Genomic DNA, 17,135 nt, shown 5'->3' with positions numbered 1-17,135 from the left:
CTGAAAAAGAGCAGCTGTTGGGTAGGAATGCTTGTGGTGAGTTAGGATGGAGGGTGGGAATGTCACTGCAGTAAGCCAAATGCTGGGGGCTGTCTAGCACAGCCCTGTGGGCTGTGGGGTGAAATACATGCCCCAAAAGTTCTGCCAGTGCTGTGTGCAGGTGACTTTCACCAAGCTTTCAGACACTGTGGCCACAGCAGCAGCAGTGTTCTCCAAGTGCATCAGCTGCAGCCTGGAGAACCCAAAGGGGTTGGCAGGGGAGCTTGGTGCAGGAAATGTATGCAAGTGTTCACACACAGCCTGCTCGGGGTGGGGAAGGGTGGTCTCCCTGGCATATTGCTATCGATTGGAGTCATCAGTATGATCTCTCTCCTTTAGGATGACAAATCTAACTGTAGAGGTTCTCACAGGGGAAATTTGGCTGTTAAACAGCCAGAAATAATTCATCTAATGCTGAAGTTTTCTTTACGAGGCTCCGTTTAAGTGTTAAGCTTAGTGATTATAGCTTGAAGTGTCAGGACTCATGGACTATGTTGCCATACAGAAGGACAAACTAGAATCTGTGTTTTTTTTGTTTGTTTGTTTTTTTGTCCTTAGATAGGTCTCTCTAAGTGGCTTGTACAGCTCACATGGGAATGTAACATATTCACCTGCAGCTTGAAAGGTGTGAAATTCTTTGTAGCTTGTGAAAACAGTAAATGAAGTAATTTTAGGGCTGTTATTTTGTTCAGTGTATTGCTTGGGGATGATAAACACATGATCATGCACCCAGATTCTGGCTTCAGAAAAGAGAATTTGGTTTGAAAGCTGAATTAATATCCCAAGTAGTAACTGGGCAAGGTAGGGCTTTGCTTACATGTTCCTCTTCCTCTTTTCTATCCTGAGTGGGCATCCTTAGACCCAGTACTGGCAATGTGCCTTTCTAAGGGTGTTGGCACAAATGGAGCCAACCTCAGCTGTTAAAACAGCAGCAGCTGCCAGCATCTTGTGGAGATGCACTGATGATGGCAACGGGGAGAAATTTTGGCAGTGTGCATAGCATAGAGCAGGGCTCAGCAGCCCGCTGTGCCCAGGCGCAGTTCGGTCGCACAGGCAGACGAAGCTGCCTCTCACCCTTCAGCACACCACATGTTCCCGGGGAACCCGGTGCAGAATCATTCATGGGTGACCTGATTCTGTCAGGTTTTGCACAGAACAGAGCAGCTGCATTGCTGTGACCCGCTGGCAGTGGTGGGGCTGAGAGCTGTGGCAGAAGCAGACTCGTTTGGGTCTCCTGGTTCTGCGTTGGGCGCAAGCGCCCGCTGCCTTGCCTGTTGCAAGACGTTACCCAAAGGTGTCTGGCAGAATCTCCTGGTTCCTGCTGCCAGTTCCTGCTAGGGAGCTTTTCTGGAAGGAATATTATGTATATTCATGTGCCCTGATAGCAGAGCTATGGATTCTTAGTGGGTGTTACAGCGTGCTGCTTGAGGTGCAGATTACTCACAGCTGTGGCCACTTACTGTTGGAGTATTACTGCCTCCCTCAGGTGAAGCAGTGCCACAGGACACATCTCCAAGTGGTGCCTGTAGGAGACACAGGACACCCTTAGGATTCCCTCTTCTCCCAGCAGATCTCGAAAAAGTGGATGAGCCCGTTATCCCAACAGTTTACATCTCTTTACCCACCTTCTTGTCTTCCTAACGATGCTTTTGTCCGCCCCATCCAGCTGGTGGAGTCAGAGGAGTTTGTGGCTGCTGTGAAGGAGAATGCAGAAGCTGTGGAGGAGCGGCAGGAGACTGACTCCATTCCCCTGGTCGATGACATTCGCTTCCACATCACCAGCAATGTGCAGACTTATAGTGCCATCGAGGAAGCCAACCAGAAACTTGAAGCTCTGGAAAACCTCCTGGCCAGTATAGGGCTTGAGTGCTGATGTGTGCAAACCCTGCCTGTCATATGCAGCCTGCGTAACCCCCAGTGGGTTGGCTCGGAGTGCAAGAACATCTGAGTCTCTGAATGTTTCTTTTCCTCTACTTTGTCCTCCTTCCCATCCACTTCCAGGCATGGTTTCTTTTTAATTTATTTATGTCTGGACATTTGCATGTCTGGTTTGTGTTTGGTTTTATTTTGTTTTTGTGTCTCCTTTCGGAAATAGCTCCCAAAGTTCAGCCTAATTCAGTAGCTGCTGCTTTGTATGATGCAATGCTGATAGGAGACCGCAAGCCATGGGGGTGAGGGAGTTGCTCGGGGGGACTTGCTGTGCCTGGTGTTAAGACCCATCCTGTTCTGTTGCCCAACAATACACTGCTGAAACTGGTTCATGCCAGGCTATTTGTTGAGCTGCCAGCAGCAGAGGAAGAAAACTGGATTAAACTCCCCAAATAAGTATATTAGAAAGAAGATGGCCTTTCCTTCTTTCCCTGTCAGCATTGTAAGATTGGCAAAGTTGAGCAGCACTTCCCTAACAGAGAGACAGAAGCACTTGGCTGTGTGGAAGCTGCTGTTTTCACCTGCTATTCTAGTTAGGTGGAAAAAGCCAAAGTGATTTCCAGGTCTTCCCTAGCTTTTTGTTGTTTTGAAGTGTTGTCATTTGGATTTCCACACTGAGAGGAGTGGAAAAACTCAGATTTTAAAATATCTGAGTTCTGACAGGTGGACAATGTATATGCAATCAGGAGGGGAATACAGAGCACAGATTTGATGTTTTCCTTGTGCTGCATGTAATGCACAACTTAAGAATTTAAAAGCTTTGCTGAACAAACATCTTTGGTAATACAGTAGAGACCAGAGACCTTCCATTCCTAGAAAGCAGTAGCGTTTGATGCATAAAAAAGGGAGAGTGCCACTTGTCTCCCTAACAGGGGAAGGAAACACCTTCTTCTTGGAAACAGCACTTTTCCCTTTCTCTTGGTACATTGTGGTGGTGCAAAACTGACTTGCTGGTTGGGTCGGGGGAGAGGGGTCACCAGAAGTCTTCTGAGAAGGAAAGAGGGGTCTTCTGGGTCTCTTGCGGGGCAGCTGTCCCACTCTTCGACCTTCTGGCTTTGCTCAGCCTTCAGCCTTGTAGGTTCATTGTTCTCCAGGAAATTCACTGTTTGTACTAATGAATGTTTTGGAATCTGTGTTCTGCACTAGGTCATGTTCTCTCTTCGTCTCCTTAGACTCCTAATGAGGGTGATGATGTTATTTCTCCCCAGCACCGACCCGCAGGTGATAGCCCTGCACAAAGCTTCCCCTGCCAAGCAGGCTGCCCTGAGAGCTGTTTATCTCCAGAGTGGCATGTCATGAGAGCCTCAGGTCTCCAAGACTCGGGCCAGGCACGCTTTCAGTGCTGTGAGCTGGGGGGAAGAAAAAGCATTGTGTGAAGCACATAGGGAATCTTGCACAGATGGTGGGCTGCTGTCACCAATACGTATTGTCATTTTGGTCACTCTGTGCAGCAAGAGTTTAAAATAATCCATGTCATGTGTGCTTTTAGTGTTTGAGGTGAGAACTGGGCACGGGTTCCCTGCAGCTCCAGGGTTTTGTTTCCTGTAATGGTGGTGGTGCTTCACATGGACGAGGAAAGGGTTTGGAGATCCAGTGTTCAGCAGGTACTTGCTAAAAGTGCGGATATACTGGGAGGTTGGGTCTCCCTTCCCTGCTAATCTCACCTGGTGAGGCACTCATGCTCCCACCATATGAGAACTGCAAACTCTGCCCCTGCTCAGAGCATCTGCCCATACCTGGCATGTGTTGCAGCTCACGCAGGCAGCCTTTGGGCACCGCTTGCACTAGGCAGGCTGGGTTCAGCTGCGGTGAGAAGGTGGCACTGGGCTTCAGCTGGTGTATTTGAGAAGCTGGGATTTGGCAAAGTCACGTCAGGACTGAGTTGCACTAACAGAAGCTGCAGACAGAGCTGGCAGGGCAGGAACGAGGTGCAGTGCCACTAACCGGACCCCAGATGCCCGTGCACTTTGTCATTTGTGTTTAACTGGTTTCTCTTGCCAAGCGAGTCTCTTTGTGGCAAGAGATAGTGGCTGTGTGGCTGCTTAAGTTCTGTTTCAAAAAGCTTGTGAGGAAACCTAAGGAGTTGTTGTGGTTTGCTTTCTGCAGCCACACGAGGGTGGGGAAATGGGTGTGTTGGTGCAGGGTGTGTTGCTGTAGGGGAGCAGCAGCAGTGCGCTTCTGTTTGGGGTGGTGGCGTGGAGAGGAGCTGTGCGTGTGTTGTGTGATGTGTGGAACGTGTCTGTGTCCGTCTCTGAGCCTCGTTTGGCTTTGACAAGACCACCAAAGAGACCAGCACAACTTGAACTGGCGAAGGCATCGCAGTAGATTTGAGGAGGGGAATGGCTATTTGGAAAGCTCGAATACGAAGTCCCATGTATTTGGGGAAAAGAAGGGTGGAAGAGCAGAACTGCCTGTTTTCTTGCTCAGCAAAGTGTCAGGCTCATGAAGCCTGCACAGAAACAACCTTCAGCTTAGCCCGGCCGGTTCAGTTCCCCTGTGTTTCTCCTCCGTTTATGGCTGAAGATGACACTGAACATAAGCAGGATGTTTAGTTTATCACGTCCCCTCTGCTGCTCCTGCATAAATTCCCCATCTGACATCTCGGTAGTCAGCTTCCCACAGCAACGGTTGTGACAGCCCTGCACGAGGCTCGCACGGAGCCCCAGAGAGCAGAACGTGGCCTTTGCCTTCTGTTTGTACCGAACAAGATGTAGGAACAGGATTACCGAGGAATGTGCCAATTCTTTTCTCTGCAGAAGCCTCAGCTGCCTAAGCAGGATGGACGCTGGCGGTGGGCAAAGCGGGAGGACAGCAGAGGAGGGGCAGCGGTGCTGGGAAGCGTTTTCCGTGTGGCTGCTCTTAAATAATTCCATTCCCGTGTCCTTAAGCGTGGAGCGAGTGAGGCTGCGGTTGTACACGTGGGAGGAAAGGTCAGCGTGGCCTTTTGATCTGCTCCCCCAGCAGCCCAGTTCCTCACGGGCTGCTGAGCAAACCCCTCGGCTGTCCGCCTGCACTTAGCGGCCGCTTCTGTGAGCCCCGCTGGATCGGCCAATTACTCGGGGTCCTTTAACCCCCCCACCCCTTTTGGCAAAACAGGGCTGTGAAAAAGCATGCATAAGCAGATGGTCAGCATGCAGGCAAGCTTTCTAATTAACAGGAGCCAGGTCAAAAAGTAGATTGGAATTCACTTTATTCTTGCTGCATATAATTTTATCACGAAATAAAAAACTTAGGATTTTTCTTCTGTTGCCAGCGTCCTTTTTGTGTTCTGTTGCCTCTGTCCTTTTTATTTACTACTTGCCACTTGTTGAATTAAGAAGATTGTAAAGTTTATCAGAGCAACAGTATATTTAAGAAGAAATGTATAAGCATGTGTGCAGCAATAAAATAGTATATTTCACTATATCCGTTCCTGCTGTAGCCTGTTTGTTACCAACTAACTTCAGTGTGCCTTTATTTCTGAAAGGACTGGGTGGGTTCTTCGGCACTTTTTCCTGCACCTGAACTGGGGCTGGCTCTGTACCAAGCTTCCAAGAGATGAAGACGATGTGACTGCTCTCCTCTCCTGGTGACCTGTTCGGACAGCCCTGCCATGGGTGTAAAGCACCGACTTGTTTTTGTGCGCTCCTTTCTCCCGGCGTTGTTGTGTTTCGTGAGCAGCTCCATGGTGCAGACGTGGTCCGTGTGCTGGTGGTGTGTCAGGGAGCTGATTTTAATCTCGGAGTGCTCCTCTGGGCAGTCCCCGGGAGGTCAGCTGTCTGTTCCTCTCTGCTCGTCACCCCATGCCTTTGTTATTGCTGGCTTCTCTTAGATCCAAGGATGGAGGTTTCTCAGCCTCCATGGAAAGCTCTTCCTCTGTTTAACTCTGACTTGTTCAGTGCACTCGCGGTGCCCTCGAAGCACGTGTTTTCTCCAAGCCTCAGGCCTGCTGGAGTGCCAGGCAGTCTTTCCTCTCCTCTCTGAGGACACACACACTTATTCTCCCTTCTGCCCTCTTGTGTGCCTGCGTGGCTGCGATAGTTCTGGTGGCAACTAGCACGACGAGCTGCCTGCGCACAGCCTGCTGACTTCAGAGCATGACTTGGCTTCAGAGAGCAAGGATCCGAGCGCCCCCCTCTAGCTCCCTGCAGGAATGCACGGTTTTCAAGGGGGGAGAGCAATAGTATCTGAGTGAGTAATGCTGCTGAAGGGAGGGACCGGGTTTGGCAAAGTTCAAGCACTAATCAGGCTTTTGGGACTCAAGGAGCAGTGCTTATAAGGAGTATCACTGTGCTGTGAGAGCCTGGAGTAAAAGACGAGGATCTTTAAGAGACTTGAGCTGCTGGCGTTGGTACAGTCATGGTCAAATAAACAGTGGAGATGGCACCTTCCCACGGAACAGCTCGCAGTCGCTGTGTGTTGACAGACTCGTCTGCTCGGGGTGACACTGAGCTTTTCTCTCTTGCTGTGGGCAGCCTGCTGAAGCCTGTCGCGGCTCAGGGAGCTGGATTGTGTCTGGGCTCGGTTTTTAAGGATGAGCAGCTCCTGCTGGGGCTGGCGACGGAAAGCAAAGGCTTGGCTTGGTTCTCTGCTCGCGGGGTGTGTTGGCAGAGCAGGTTTTTATTTTACCTTCTAAGCTAAAACAGATTTGACATAACAAATTTATTAAGATAAGAGAGGCTACGCTGGCAAACCATTTGCCATGGTTGGGGCCTGTTTGGAATAAAGGTGGCGGGGCTGCCCGCCTTGAAGGAGCACCAAGGGAGGAGGGCGGTGAACTCCTCCGGGGTTATGGACATTTTGGGGGTTTCAGGTTGGAAATTGGCAGGGGGTTACTGGCAGTAACCAAGGCGAGGTCTGCAGGGAGGCAAGCTTTAAGCTAAGTGTGATCAGCATCTGGGGAAGGCATGTATGTGCCTTCCGCTTTTCCTGGCCGTGGTTAACTTTGTAAGCCCGCAGGTTTCGGGCGAGGTTTGAAGGGCACTTCAGGAGACGAAAGCAAGCCTTGGAAGAGGATCAGTACCATGCAAAGAGCTAGCCCTGGTCTCGAGGGTCTGGTTGCTCAGTTCCCAAAATAAGCTCTGAGAACTGAGTGTGAGAGCTTTCCTCTCCCTCCTCCTGTTGCTGGCAGAGCAAGCTCGAGGGGAAAGAGAGCGGGATTGGAAAATGCCATCTGCTCCAGGGCTGCTCCCTCCTGACTGCAGCTCGTGTGGTTTTCTGACAGATTGTCCCGGGGGTGTGCCTTGCTCCCTGCTCTCTTTGGTGGTGTGGCAGGACGTGAGGCCATTGCTTTGGCACGGTGTGGTAAGCAAGAGAGAAATTGGGGAATGCTGTGGCAGGGCCAGATGTGCTGGTTCATGGGCTTGGGTGGAGCTGGCTTGTTTTTAAGGAAAGCCAGAGGAGCATGATGTAGCTTTCCTATGGAAGGAACTGAGCTGGTCTGTGTTGCGCTGGTGTCATTAAAACCCTGGTGGGAAGAAATGCCTCCCTCTTTAATCTTTTATCCTATTGCTTCTTTGCTAGCCGGGGTCATCCCAACACCGTTCGTGCGAGGCTGTGACAGTGATGAATTGTGCAGGGCTGTGCTGAGACCTGCTCTAGAGGGAAGGAAAGTAAATATGTTAGTTACCACTCCTTGAGATATGCTTTTGGAGGTGAAGGCTGATCTTTCATATCAAGGCTAAGATGACATTATATCTCTCCCTTCTGCTCAGAAGGTTTTATTCTAACACATTCTTGGCACAGCACAACAGAACCACCAATATTTCTATGAATTTTATTAAGCTTGCTTCCATAACGGGAGCCAGCAATCTGCTCTCTCTAACTCCTTCCACCCTCCCCCTCCCTGGAAGTAAAACTGAACTTTTATCCAGGAGTTTTTAAGCCAAGTTTGTTGGCGGCAAGTTCAACCTCTTTCAAATTCCCCAAAGCTCTTGTTAAGAAGCTGGGAATGCTTCAGGCAAATTGTCCAGAAAGATTTTTCTTCCAAGATGCTTCTCCTTGGGCGCAGCATCTTCACCGCCGTTCAGGGCACGGGCTCTGTCCTGCTCCTCCTGGGGTGACTGCTCCTTCCCTCCCCGATGCCTGGAGGAGATGACGTTTCTTGTGTCCCGACGTTACATGACTTTTCCTGGTCACGCATGCAATCCAACAACAGCCTTTTCGGTCTGAAGGCGCGCAAGTGGAAAGTGCTTCTCTTGCTCTGCCGGCTGTAGCGCTCGCACTGCGCCAAGAGGGCAGCTCAGGGCGTGCGTGCAAACTTTGGCATCTCGGGGGGCCCGGGGCTTGCCAGTCACGCGAGTGCCCCCGGGCTGGGTTTGGGTGCGGAGGAGATGCACTGGGGGACACGCACGCGCTCGGCACGGGAATAGTGGGCTTGGTGTTCAAATGCACGGGCTGAGCGCTGGAAGCTGGGCTCCGCTGGCGCTTTTGATGTGGCCAGCACAAGGGCCGCCCTGTGCTGCGGGCAGGATGCTTGTCGCCTTCGCTCCAGCACAAAGCTGACCCCGCAACCCATCGTGAGGGAACATCTGTGTTTTTCCTCTGGATCGGGAACCAGAGCTGTTTGCATCCAGCGTGTGCACCCCTCCTGCTTCAGGGTTTGTTTTGCTGGCCTGAGCAGAGCTGTGCTGCCAGTGCGTTTTTCATCGAGATGAAGACGTGACTGTGGAAGGAGGGCTGTCGGCCTTGGGAAGGCTGGAGAGGCTCTGCTTTGGCAGAACCTCTGCTTTGGCAGGGGGGTTGGACCCGATGATCTTTCGAGGTCCCTTCCAGCCCCTACAATTCTGTGATTCTGTCATTCTCCTGGGGCTCTGCCCTGTGGTCAGTCAGGGGGTTGCTTGCCCTCGGCCGTGGGCCCTTCCTACGCTGCTGCAGGAAAGGTACTGCTCATCCTTCCCACCTGAGCTCCATCCATTGCTTCCCCTCTGCCCTTCTCCTCTCTGCATGTTATCTTTCAGGACAGCACAAGTGTTTTCCATGCTGGACATCCTGTCCTCCCCTCCGCTCCACCCCAGGCCAAGCAGGTCCCTCTGCCAAGTTTCCTTTGCTTACACATCAGCGCGTACCGCGCGACCCATCCCAGCTCGCCATTGATCTCATAGGAATTGTTTTGCATCCAAATTCCTGGAGTGCTTCCAGGCACTGAAGAGCTTCCCCTGCCTGCCAGGGTCTGCTGTCCCCCCTTCCCGCGGTGTCACGGCAGAGGCCAGGGGACACCTGCCCAGCCCGGAGAGGAGCCGCCAGCTCGGGGCAGCACAAGGCCTGGCACGGGCTGGGGGAACAGGCGCAAAGCCTCAGCCTTCCTGCCGGCCTGCGGGGTCGGGCCACGAGCACGTGCTAAAAACAGCAAGGCCACCCACGGCTGTGACAGATCGCTGTGCCCCGGGTGGTGGCGGTGGCGTGGAAACGCTGGGTAAACTGCACCGCCAGAAAGGAGGATGAGGATGATGAAGGGCGACGGGCCGGGCACGGGCACTGCTTTCCCTGCAGGGGAGGATTCCTGCAGCAGGGGCACCCTGAACACACCAAACCAGGCTGGCCGGGCTCTCACCCGCACTGGGCACTGCCTGGCAGCCAGCGAGGGGCCAGTCCCACTCCCCGGCCCTCTTCGGAGTCACAGCCAGGGGCACGAGGTGGCATTTACCCCGCTGCTCCGCCTGGCCGCGGTGCTCATGCCTCCTGTTCGAATTGGGCACGTTTCAGGACAGAAATAATATTTTAACGGGCTTGTGGAAGTGTGGGGAACGGGTCTCGAAGCAGGCCGAGCTCGTCTGATAGCACAGGCTCCTCCATCAGCTCCGGACCCCTGTCCCATGCGGGGCAGGGGAAGCACGCGAGGAAGCACTGCTGCGGTGCCACGATGGCTCTCGTTGGGCTGCTCCGGGCTATAGCAAACAGCAGCACAGGGCTGTGGGTTTCAGGAGCTTCCAAAAAGCCAACCTTCAAGCAGAAAGGCAACCTCAGGGCTCTGACAGCTGCCCCCAGGCTCCCCGGTCCATGGTGGTGGGGGAGCAAGCACCAGCCACACCAGCAGCGCCCAGGGGCTGCAGGTGCCCCTCCACAAGCTGGATTTAATATCTCCCTGCCGCTCCCTTCTCACCCTCCAGAGATACGGTGGTTACAAATGATGCTCTCAAACACGCTCCGCTCAGAAAACATAACTTTATTATTAGTTGCAATATACATTGTATTCCTTTAAGAATTCTAAACTCGCATATGGTTTCCCACTGAAAATACGTGTATGTATATACGCTTTTATATATGTATATATATATATAAATGTATTTTATTGAACTGGGACACAACGGAACAAGAGAGACAAGCTCGGAAATTACTTGGAAAAATAAACGTGATCTCCGTGGATTTGTGCTGGCAGTGTGCTAAGGTAAGTGGTGTAAAAAGAACAGGCTAAATAGAAAATGTGATGGGTCGGGCGGAGGGGAATGGTCTCCCAGTGCTACAGGAGGTGGGTGACACAGGTGGGAGTCGCACGTTGCTATTGCTCGGTCGCGGATGCCACCTCTTCTCCCAGGCAGACCCGTCTCCAGCGCATCTCCGCACAGCAGCGCTCATAAGGCCGGCTGTGCTCCCTGCAAACGGTACCTGCCGCTTGGAAATGGAGTTTAATTACATTTCCCTTGGCAGCAGCTCTGCTCATTACTAATCTGGTCAGCAAAGGGAGGGTTCCTCCGGGGCACGGTGAAACCGAACTGGGTCAATGTAAAGTAGTTTATGGGCAGGGGAAGGGAGCAGCAGGGAGCTGGAGCGTGCGGGCTGAGAGCTGCAGCTGGTGCAAACCAGCCTCAGCTGATCCACCCGCATCTGCTCCCGGCTCCATCCTGCCCTGCTGGCTTCCCCACCCGAAAATCTCCACTCACCAACCTGCCTGGAGGCAGGCAGCATCGGGGCTTTTTGGGGTAGGTTTCCCCATGTTAATTCCTTTGGAAGCTAACTCAGAAAAGTGATTGAGGGTAGCAGCGACACCTGCTGTGCCAAGGTTTGGGGCTAGTTTAGCTTTTTGTTACTGGTTTTCAACTAAGCAATGGTTTTGTTTGCTGACCTGATTTTCAGTCGCAGCTTCCCCCAGCCGCTGTCACTGAGCTTAGCTAGACAGAGGGACAAGTCTTCCCTAGATGAAGATAATTGCCTTCCTTTTATGTCTTCTGGGCTGCAGATGTGTCGTGGGCGGAAGACACGCTCTGCCAAGGCACTGACCGCAGCCCGAAGCCAGGCTGGAGGGAGCAGACGGGCTCTGACCTTCCTGCTGCAGGGTCGCTTCCCTCCGCCCCGCAAAGTGCTTGTCAATTTGGGATGAAATGAATGTGGGCATCTGTTCCTCCTGACTTCCTCGGGAAAAGTGCTTTCAAAAATCCCATCCTTAAGTCCTCGTCTTGCTCCGACCCCCGCAACATCTGTCACCGCCGCATCACGCCCACTGGATTCCTGCTCCGGCTGAAGAAGCAGGTGAGCCTCGTCGCCGCTGCAGCACTTCTGTTCTTGCTCTCTTTCCCCAGCAGCATCTGGCAAGGAAGGACCTCGCTCAGGGAAAGAAATTGCAACGAGGCAGGCTGCTGGAAGACGTGGAGCGGGAGACCTGCGCGTCGCCTCATTCCCGGTGCCGGTGCTGCTGCAGGTTTAGCAGGGGTGGGTGGGAGCAGCGGATTGCATGGGAATAATGCTTTAAGCAGAAGCTGGGAGAAGCCCAGCTGGTTCCTCTCTTTCAGGGCAGGAAAATAAAAGTGGAAAAGTGCCTGCATCAAACTCAATAAAAGAGCTTTCCTGACTTGGGCCCCTTAGGGCAATTGCAAGGACGCAACCTGCACCCACAGGGCCTTCATCCCTGCACGCTGATGGTGTCGGGCCCTGCTTCTGGCTGCTATTGCACAGAGGTCCCTTTCCTGAATGTTGCCAGAAGTGGCTCCGAAGGCAGGAGAGGTGGGTGAGACCCCAGGGCTGCCACGGGCAGGATCCAGCCCTGGGGGCAGCAGTGCACAGGGCAGCTGCTGCCAGGGAGGGCAGTGGGGTTTGTCCCCGTGGGAGATGCCCCGTTATCTCCTCCTGGAGCATTTGCAGGCTGCTGCAGCACTGCAGGGAGAGGGGCAGGTTAAAGCCCTTCCCTTTGGCTGCTGCCAAGAGGCATGGTAATAACTAGGGCTATCTCCCTGGACAAACTGACCCGCACGGCCACGCTGTGATCGCTGCGCTGCTTCTGCTGTATCGATACGATTCCTCTGCTCCATGTTGGGGTCTCAAGCCTTGCCTCCATCCCTGCTGCTGCCAGAGACCCAGGCAGCTCTGGGGTTTGGCTTGTCTGCACCGCTGGAGCACTTCACGAGCTGCTCCCTGGATGCTGGACCTACGATTGCACCCTGTCCTCTGCCTTTGCTCCCCACCTTGCCCCCAGGGGCGAGCTCGTCCCCAGCGCCCTGTCGGCCCCAGAGGTGGCTGTGCTGCTCGGGAGGAGAAGGGCAAGGGCTTGGCCAGGATCTCTGCTCGCGCTGTGGGTCTCCTGCCAAACCGGTGGACCATGAGGACACCCACTGCTAATCCCCACCCACCAGATGCTCTGCGCTTCTCTCTAGCATTCTTTTCAGGACATCTTCCAACTGATGAAGGAAAACAACAGATTATGACTGTAAAGTTATGGTGAGAGGACTGGATCGTGGTAGGACAACATTACTCCTTGCCAAGAGAAGGAGCAATTAACCCTTCTTTAGACTCTCTTCCCATTTCTTCCCTAGCTCCCAGCCACCTCTATATACATCATATATTATATTACTATATTCTCATATAACTCTGACTTTACTTTTTCAGTTTCAGTAGCGCAAGTGATTAACTCCAAGAGGAAAAAAAAAAAAAAAAGGAAGAAAGAAGGAAAAAAAGCAGCCCCTAGGAATATTTACAGAATAGTTCATCTTGGAGAGGAGAAGGGGGTTTGGCCTTGGGAATAGCATGGTTTGTGAATGTGCTACGTGGGCTTGAGTATACATTCATCCTCTCCTCTCTGGGATTCTGCTCTGGTGATGATGACAACTGAAGGTTTGCTCAGCATGCCTTCCCCCAGTGCAGACTCACGGGGGGCCCTTTATTCTCCCCCTGGGCCTGACCTGCTAACAAAGGTAGCAGCCAAAGGGGTCTGACCTCAAAAATCATCCTTTCGCTTCCGAGCCGGAGCCTCTGTCCACTGCCCCCATCAGCTCCATCTTTGGCCTCTCCTCGTTACCCAGCACCTTCGTTAACGCTCGCCTCTCAGGGCCAAGGCTGTAAAGGGACCGGATGGTGGGGACAGGGAGGGGACTGTATGCACCTGGAATCAAAACTGTAAAGTGGAAGATACTGACTTCTTTAACATACCAAAAATTATTGCAGTATAAATTAACCCCCGTCACCCTGGCGAAAGCAGAGAAGAGGAAGTGATGGAGGAAGCTCGGTGGGTGAGGGGCATCTTGGCAACATCACCCACCTGGAAAGCTTTGACAGCTGCTCCCACAGCTATCAATGCTTTCTCAGGTTATGGCAATGGCCATTTACATCACCAAGTGATGCCCCACTCTGTGCCTCTTCCCCCACCCTCCCTTACGCTGTGCATGGCAAAATATCCCACGAGCCCCTCCACGTTAGATCTTTTCCAGAGAGACTTCTATTAAGAAAAGCGTCTATTCCCAGAAACCCCCAGTAAGAGCTGCAAAAACAACTGCTCTTAAGTATGGCTGGTTTCTCCAGCTGCTGAGACCTTCTGGCCAACCCACGTAAGTATTTCCGTGAAGACAGAGGTAGTGACCTCGGGCAGCTCTTTGTGGAGGGCATGGTAGGCTTCCTCATACACCTGCAACCAGGGAGAGAGAGGAGATTAGCACAGAAAAAAACTTCCTCGTGAACAGAGCAGCCTTCAGTCCCCTCTTGTCAACACCCACAGGTCCAATGTGTCCTGCCCACACCTTGTCAGGTTTTTCTCCTGGATGTGGCAGGTTATCAAATCAAGATAGGTTATCAAGAGACGCCATCAGCTTTAGCAGGCCCTTCTTCAAAAAGGGATCCCACTCCCAGCTTCTGTGCTGACAGACCCGGCTCTGGGTTCTGCTGCTGCTGTTTCTCTTTCACCCTCCCACCTTCTCCACACACTGCCCTGTCCTCTCCCTGCCGCTGCCCCTCCGCAAGCAGGAAGGCGTTGGCACTGCAGCTCAACCTGAGCACCCTGCTGCACGTGAGGAAGACAATACATGTCCCAACACCAGGCATTTCTTGCTCCTTCTCCCAGTAAGAGCAGGGAAATAAATACTTATCGTGCCCCTGGAGTTTAAAGGCCAATGGGGAATGTTCCCATCATGCCTTGTGCAGTTTTACTCCTTTTATGCCCAGGCTACCCAGTTATTTTTCTGATGACAAAAGCTTTCCCTTGGTCTCCCTGTCTCTCTTTCAGGCTCATTCATGTGCTAACAATCGGTTAATCAGCTGTGGCTCTCTTGAAATGAGCAGATGTGAAGTGGCTTTTGTTGTGCAGCGCTTTGGGAAGGTCCCCCTGTACCCCTACAGGCCAGGGCATGAGGTAGGCTCGGCACTAACATGGTTGGCGTTGTTCAGAAGAGTTTCGGGGTCACCACCTCACCTGGTCGTGAGCCTCAGTGCACTTGTATGGCAAGTAGCTTCATGTCCAAGTGGCCCGGGGGTGTACAGCCCCCCAGGGTAAGGCCTTGAGGTCAGCCACCATAGCCTAGGCCGCCACACCCCTCACAGAGGCCGCTCAGGCCAGCGCTAACAGGCCAATACCCTAAAAACCAAGAAAACAAGCTGACCTTGAGCGTTTTGTCCTGACTCTGCACCGTGTCCATAAGTAAATAAGACCCTTTGATATCACAGAGCTTGTCGGAAGAGCCGTGTAGCACCAGGATGGGCAAAGTCAGCTTGGGCAGAGCTCGCTCAATTCTGGCAATGGCGTTCATCAGCTGGATGACGAAGGACACCTTCATGCCACCGTGGTAGACCAGGGGATCAGATGTGTAAGACTCCATCTGGCAGGGAGAAAGAGGTAATTTAAGGTTAGCAGTATTTCATGCAGAAAAGACAAAGCAGGTTGGCTGGGCAGTGAGGAGTCTCTTCCCTTGGCTCGTGCATGTATTTCCTACTCAGTCAGGATTTCCTGCCATCAGAGTCAAGGTCGAGGCCTTCACTGTGGCTACCCAGAATTGCTCACATAACAGGTCTCGCTCCATGCTGTGTGTTTCTCTCTTCCACCACTAGAAAATATTCAAGCCAAAGCAGCAGGCAAACAACCAGCACAGGACAAAGCCTGTTCCTGTGGGGCACCTGCCTGCATTTTTCTGCTCTGCCATGTCCCTCTGTAACTCAAAGGTGACGGTCTCCTCTGCAGAGTTTTCTTCAGCCTGTGTTACTTCAAGGCTGGTATTGTCCAGGTCCTTATCCCGCTCTGCTGAGGGCTCGGGTGTTTTTCTCTCTTTCATCTTCCCTCTCTGGGGATGAAGACTGTGCCCTACACCTGCAGGCAGCTGACACATCCAGCTCCAAAGCACTCTTACACTGAGGGTCTGTTCCAGGTGAAAAGGGTGCAGACAGAAGGCAGCAAAAGATGATATTAGGTGGTAGGCAAAAAAAGTCAACAATTTGCTCAGCCAGACTGTGAGAGGATAAAAATGCACAAGAGCTGGTGCAGAAAGTCACTAGGAATGAGTAGTTACTGCAGCAGGCAAATCTACAGTAAATATTTGTATACTGTACATGGAGACGGCCCACACAGCCACTGCCATCTCAATATCTGCCAGAACGCTTTGATTACAGGCTGGTCTCTGGCACAGCCTCCAGTTCCTCCCAACCCTGGCAGATGTTTATAGAAATGACGATTATTTATAGGTTAGCCAAAAACAGCCTCCTCCTCTCATCATGAGCATGGAGGTCTGCTCAAATTCTCCTCATTCTGCAGAAAGGTGAGGTCATGCTGCTGCTGCACATGCTGAGGGCCACGGGTGGGAAATGACCCACGAGGCCACCCCAGGGACCTGCAGCTCTGTGGAGGTGAAGGCACAGGCACAGCCTGCCTGTACACCACCAAGGTGCCAGAATGGTTTTGGGGCAGGTTTTGCTCCCATCTCTCCATGAGATGAGATTATCAGGGGCCGGAGGACACCTGTGGTGGGGCTTTCCCAGCTGAGGGGAATTAATTCATTAGAGGGCGTGGAGCTGGCTTCCTGGGGAGCTGGTTTCCCTCCTCGTCATCTGCAATATGTTGGGGCACAAGGCACTGGAAATGGAGCTGGCAGGAAGGCATGGTGGTGCCTAGAACTCTTTCCCTCTCACTTTCTTGCTTTATGGTATTCTGACAGCATTTTGAGCAAATCCACCAAGCTGCGTTGGCTTCTTAACTACTTGCTTCAGCTGAATCCAGATCTATGCCAGTGCTGCACTAAAGCAATGCAGCTTTGAGGTTTTTTTTTTTTGTATTTTTTGAATTGAAGGCAACAGTTGAAGGACCTTGAGAGTGCTGGAATCAGGAGAGGTAGGTGGATGGATTGGCGGAAGTTCCTTTCCCATGGAGTAAAACAATGTTGATGAATTCATGTGTGCTGGCCCCCTCCCTAGTGCCATAAATGCTAGGAGAATGACCTAATGGGTTTCGTTCTCTTGTTCTCTTCTTACAGAATAGGGGATTTTTTAGGTACTGAGCAGCCAATAAATATTTTTGTATAGATGATGGGAGGAGAAGGAATAATAGCTTAATCCCAACCTAAATTGATCAGCAGCGAGTGGGAGGATCCTCTTGCTGGTGAATGAGCAAAATCTTTGTCAGAAAGTTAATGCTCAGAGCATGGGGTGAGGGCAAAGCAGAAGCTCATGGGGGAAAAGAGGGAGATATAGGGAATGGGTTTTATATTCCGGTGGGAGGTGGCACCAAGAGGAAAGACTTATGCAGTGGAGCAGCTTGGGATGGAGAAAAAAAAAAAGCAGATTAAAGAACCACTATCTGCATCATTTGCTGTGTTAAACTAGCTGTAGGGAAGGCTCAGTGAACACAGGGGTGACCCACAGCACCCTGCAGGCCTTCCTATCTTCCTGTCTCCTGTTACTAGACCTCTTCCCGACCTGCCTCTCTGTGCAGTCTGCTTTGCCTCTGGGTGCAAGATACAACCATCAGGGCTCCTGCTTCCTGCTTAGAATTTTGCATCTTCCTATTGCGG

The 17,135-nt window shown here is 52.2% G+C and overlaps 2 protein-coding genes across 4 annotated transcripts in view; one reads left to right on the top strand and one right to left on the bottom strand.

The window, feature by feature from the left end:
• ABTB1 (ankyrin repeat and BTB domain containing 1) overlaps positions 1–5,373 on the top strand; it is a 29,962-nt gene extending 24,589 nt beyond the window's left edge. For both annotated transcript variants that reach the window (XM_083795381.1, XM_083795382.1), the window contains one exon: positions 1,706–5,373. In XM_083795381.1, the coding sequence (XP_083651507.1) occupies positions 1,706–1,912 (207 nt within the window). In that variant the 3' untranslated portion in view covers positions 1,913–5,373. The remainder of the gene's footprint in view (positions 1–1,705) is intronic.
• Positions 5,374–10,096: 4,723 nt separating this feature from the next.
• MGLL (monoglyceride lipase) overlaps positions 10,097–17,135 on the bottom strand; it is a 100,789-nt gene continuing 93,750 nt past the window's right edge. For both annotated transcript variants that reach the window (XM_083795395.1, XM_083795396.1), the window contains exons 7-8: positions 14,742–14,957; positions 10,097–13,774 (exon numbers count right to left, since the gene is read on the bottom strand). In XM_083795395.1, the coding sequence (XP_083651521.1) occupies positions 13,649–13,774; positions 14,742–14,957 (342 nt within the window). In that variant the 3' untranslated portion in view covers positions 10,097–13,648. The remainder of the gene's footprint in view (positions 13,775–14,741; positions 14,958–17,135) is intronic.

This window comes from Anser anser, assembly GCF_964211835.1.
Source record: "Anser anser genome assembly, chromosome: 12".
Taxonomy (NCBI): domain Eukaryota; kingdom Metazoa; phylum Chordata; class Aves; order Anseriformes; family Anatidae; genus Anser; species Anser anser.
This window is presented reverse-complemented; position numbering and strand designations above follow the sequence as displayed.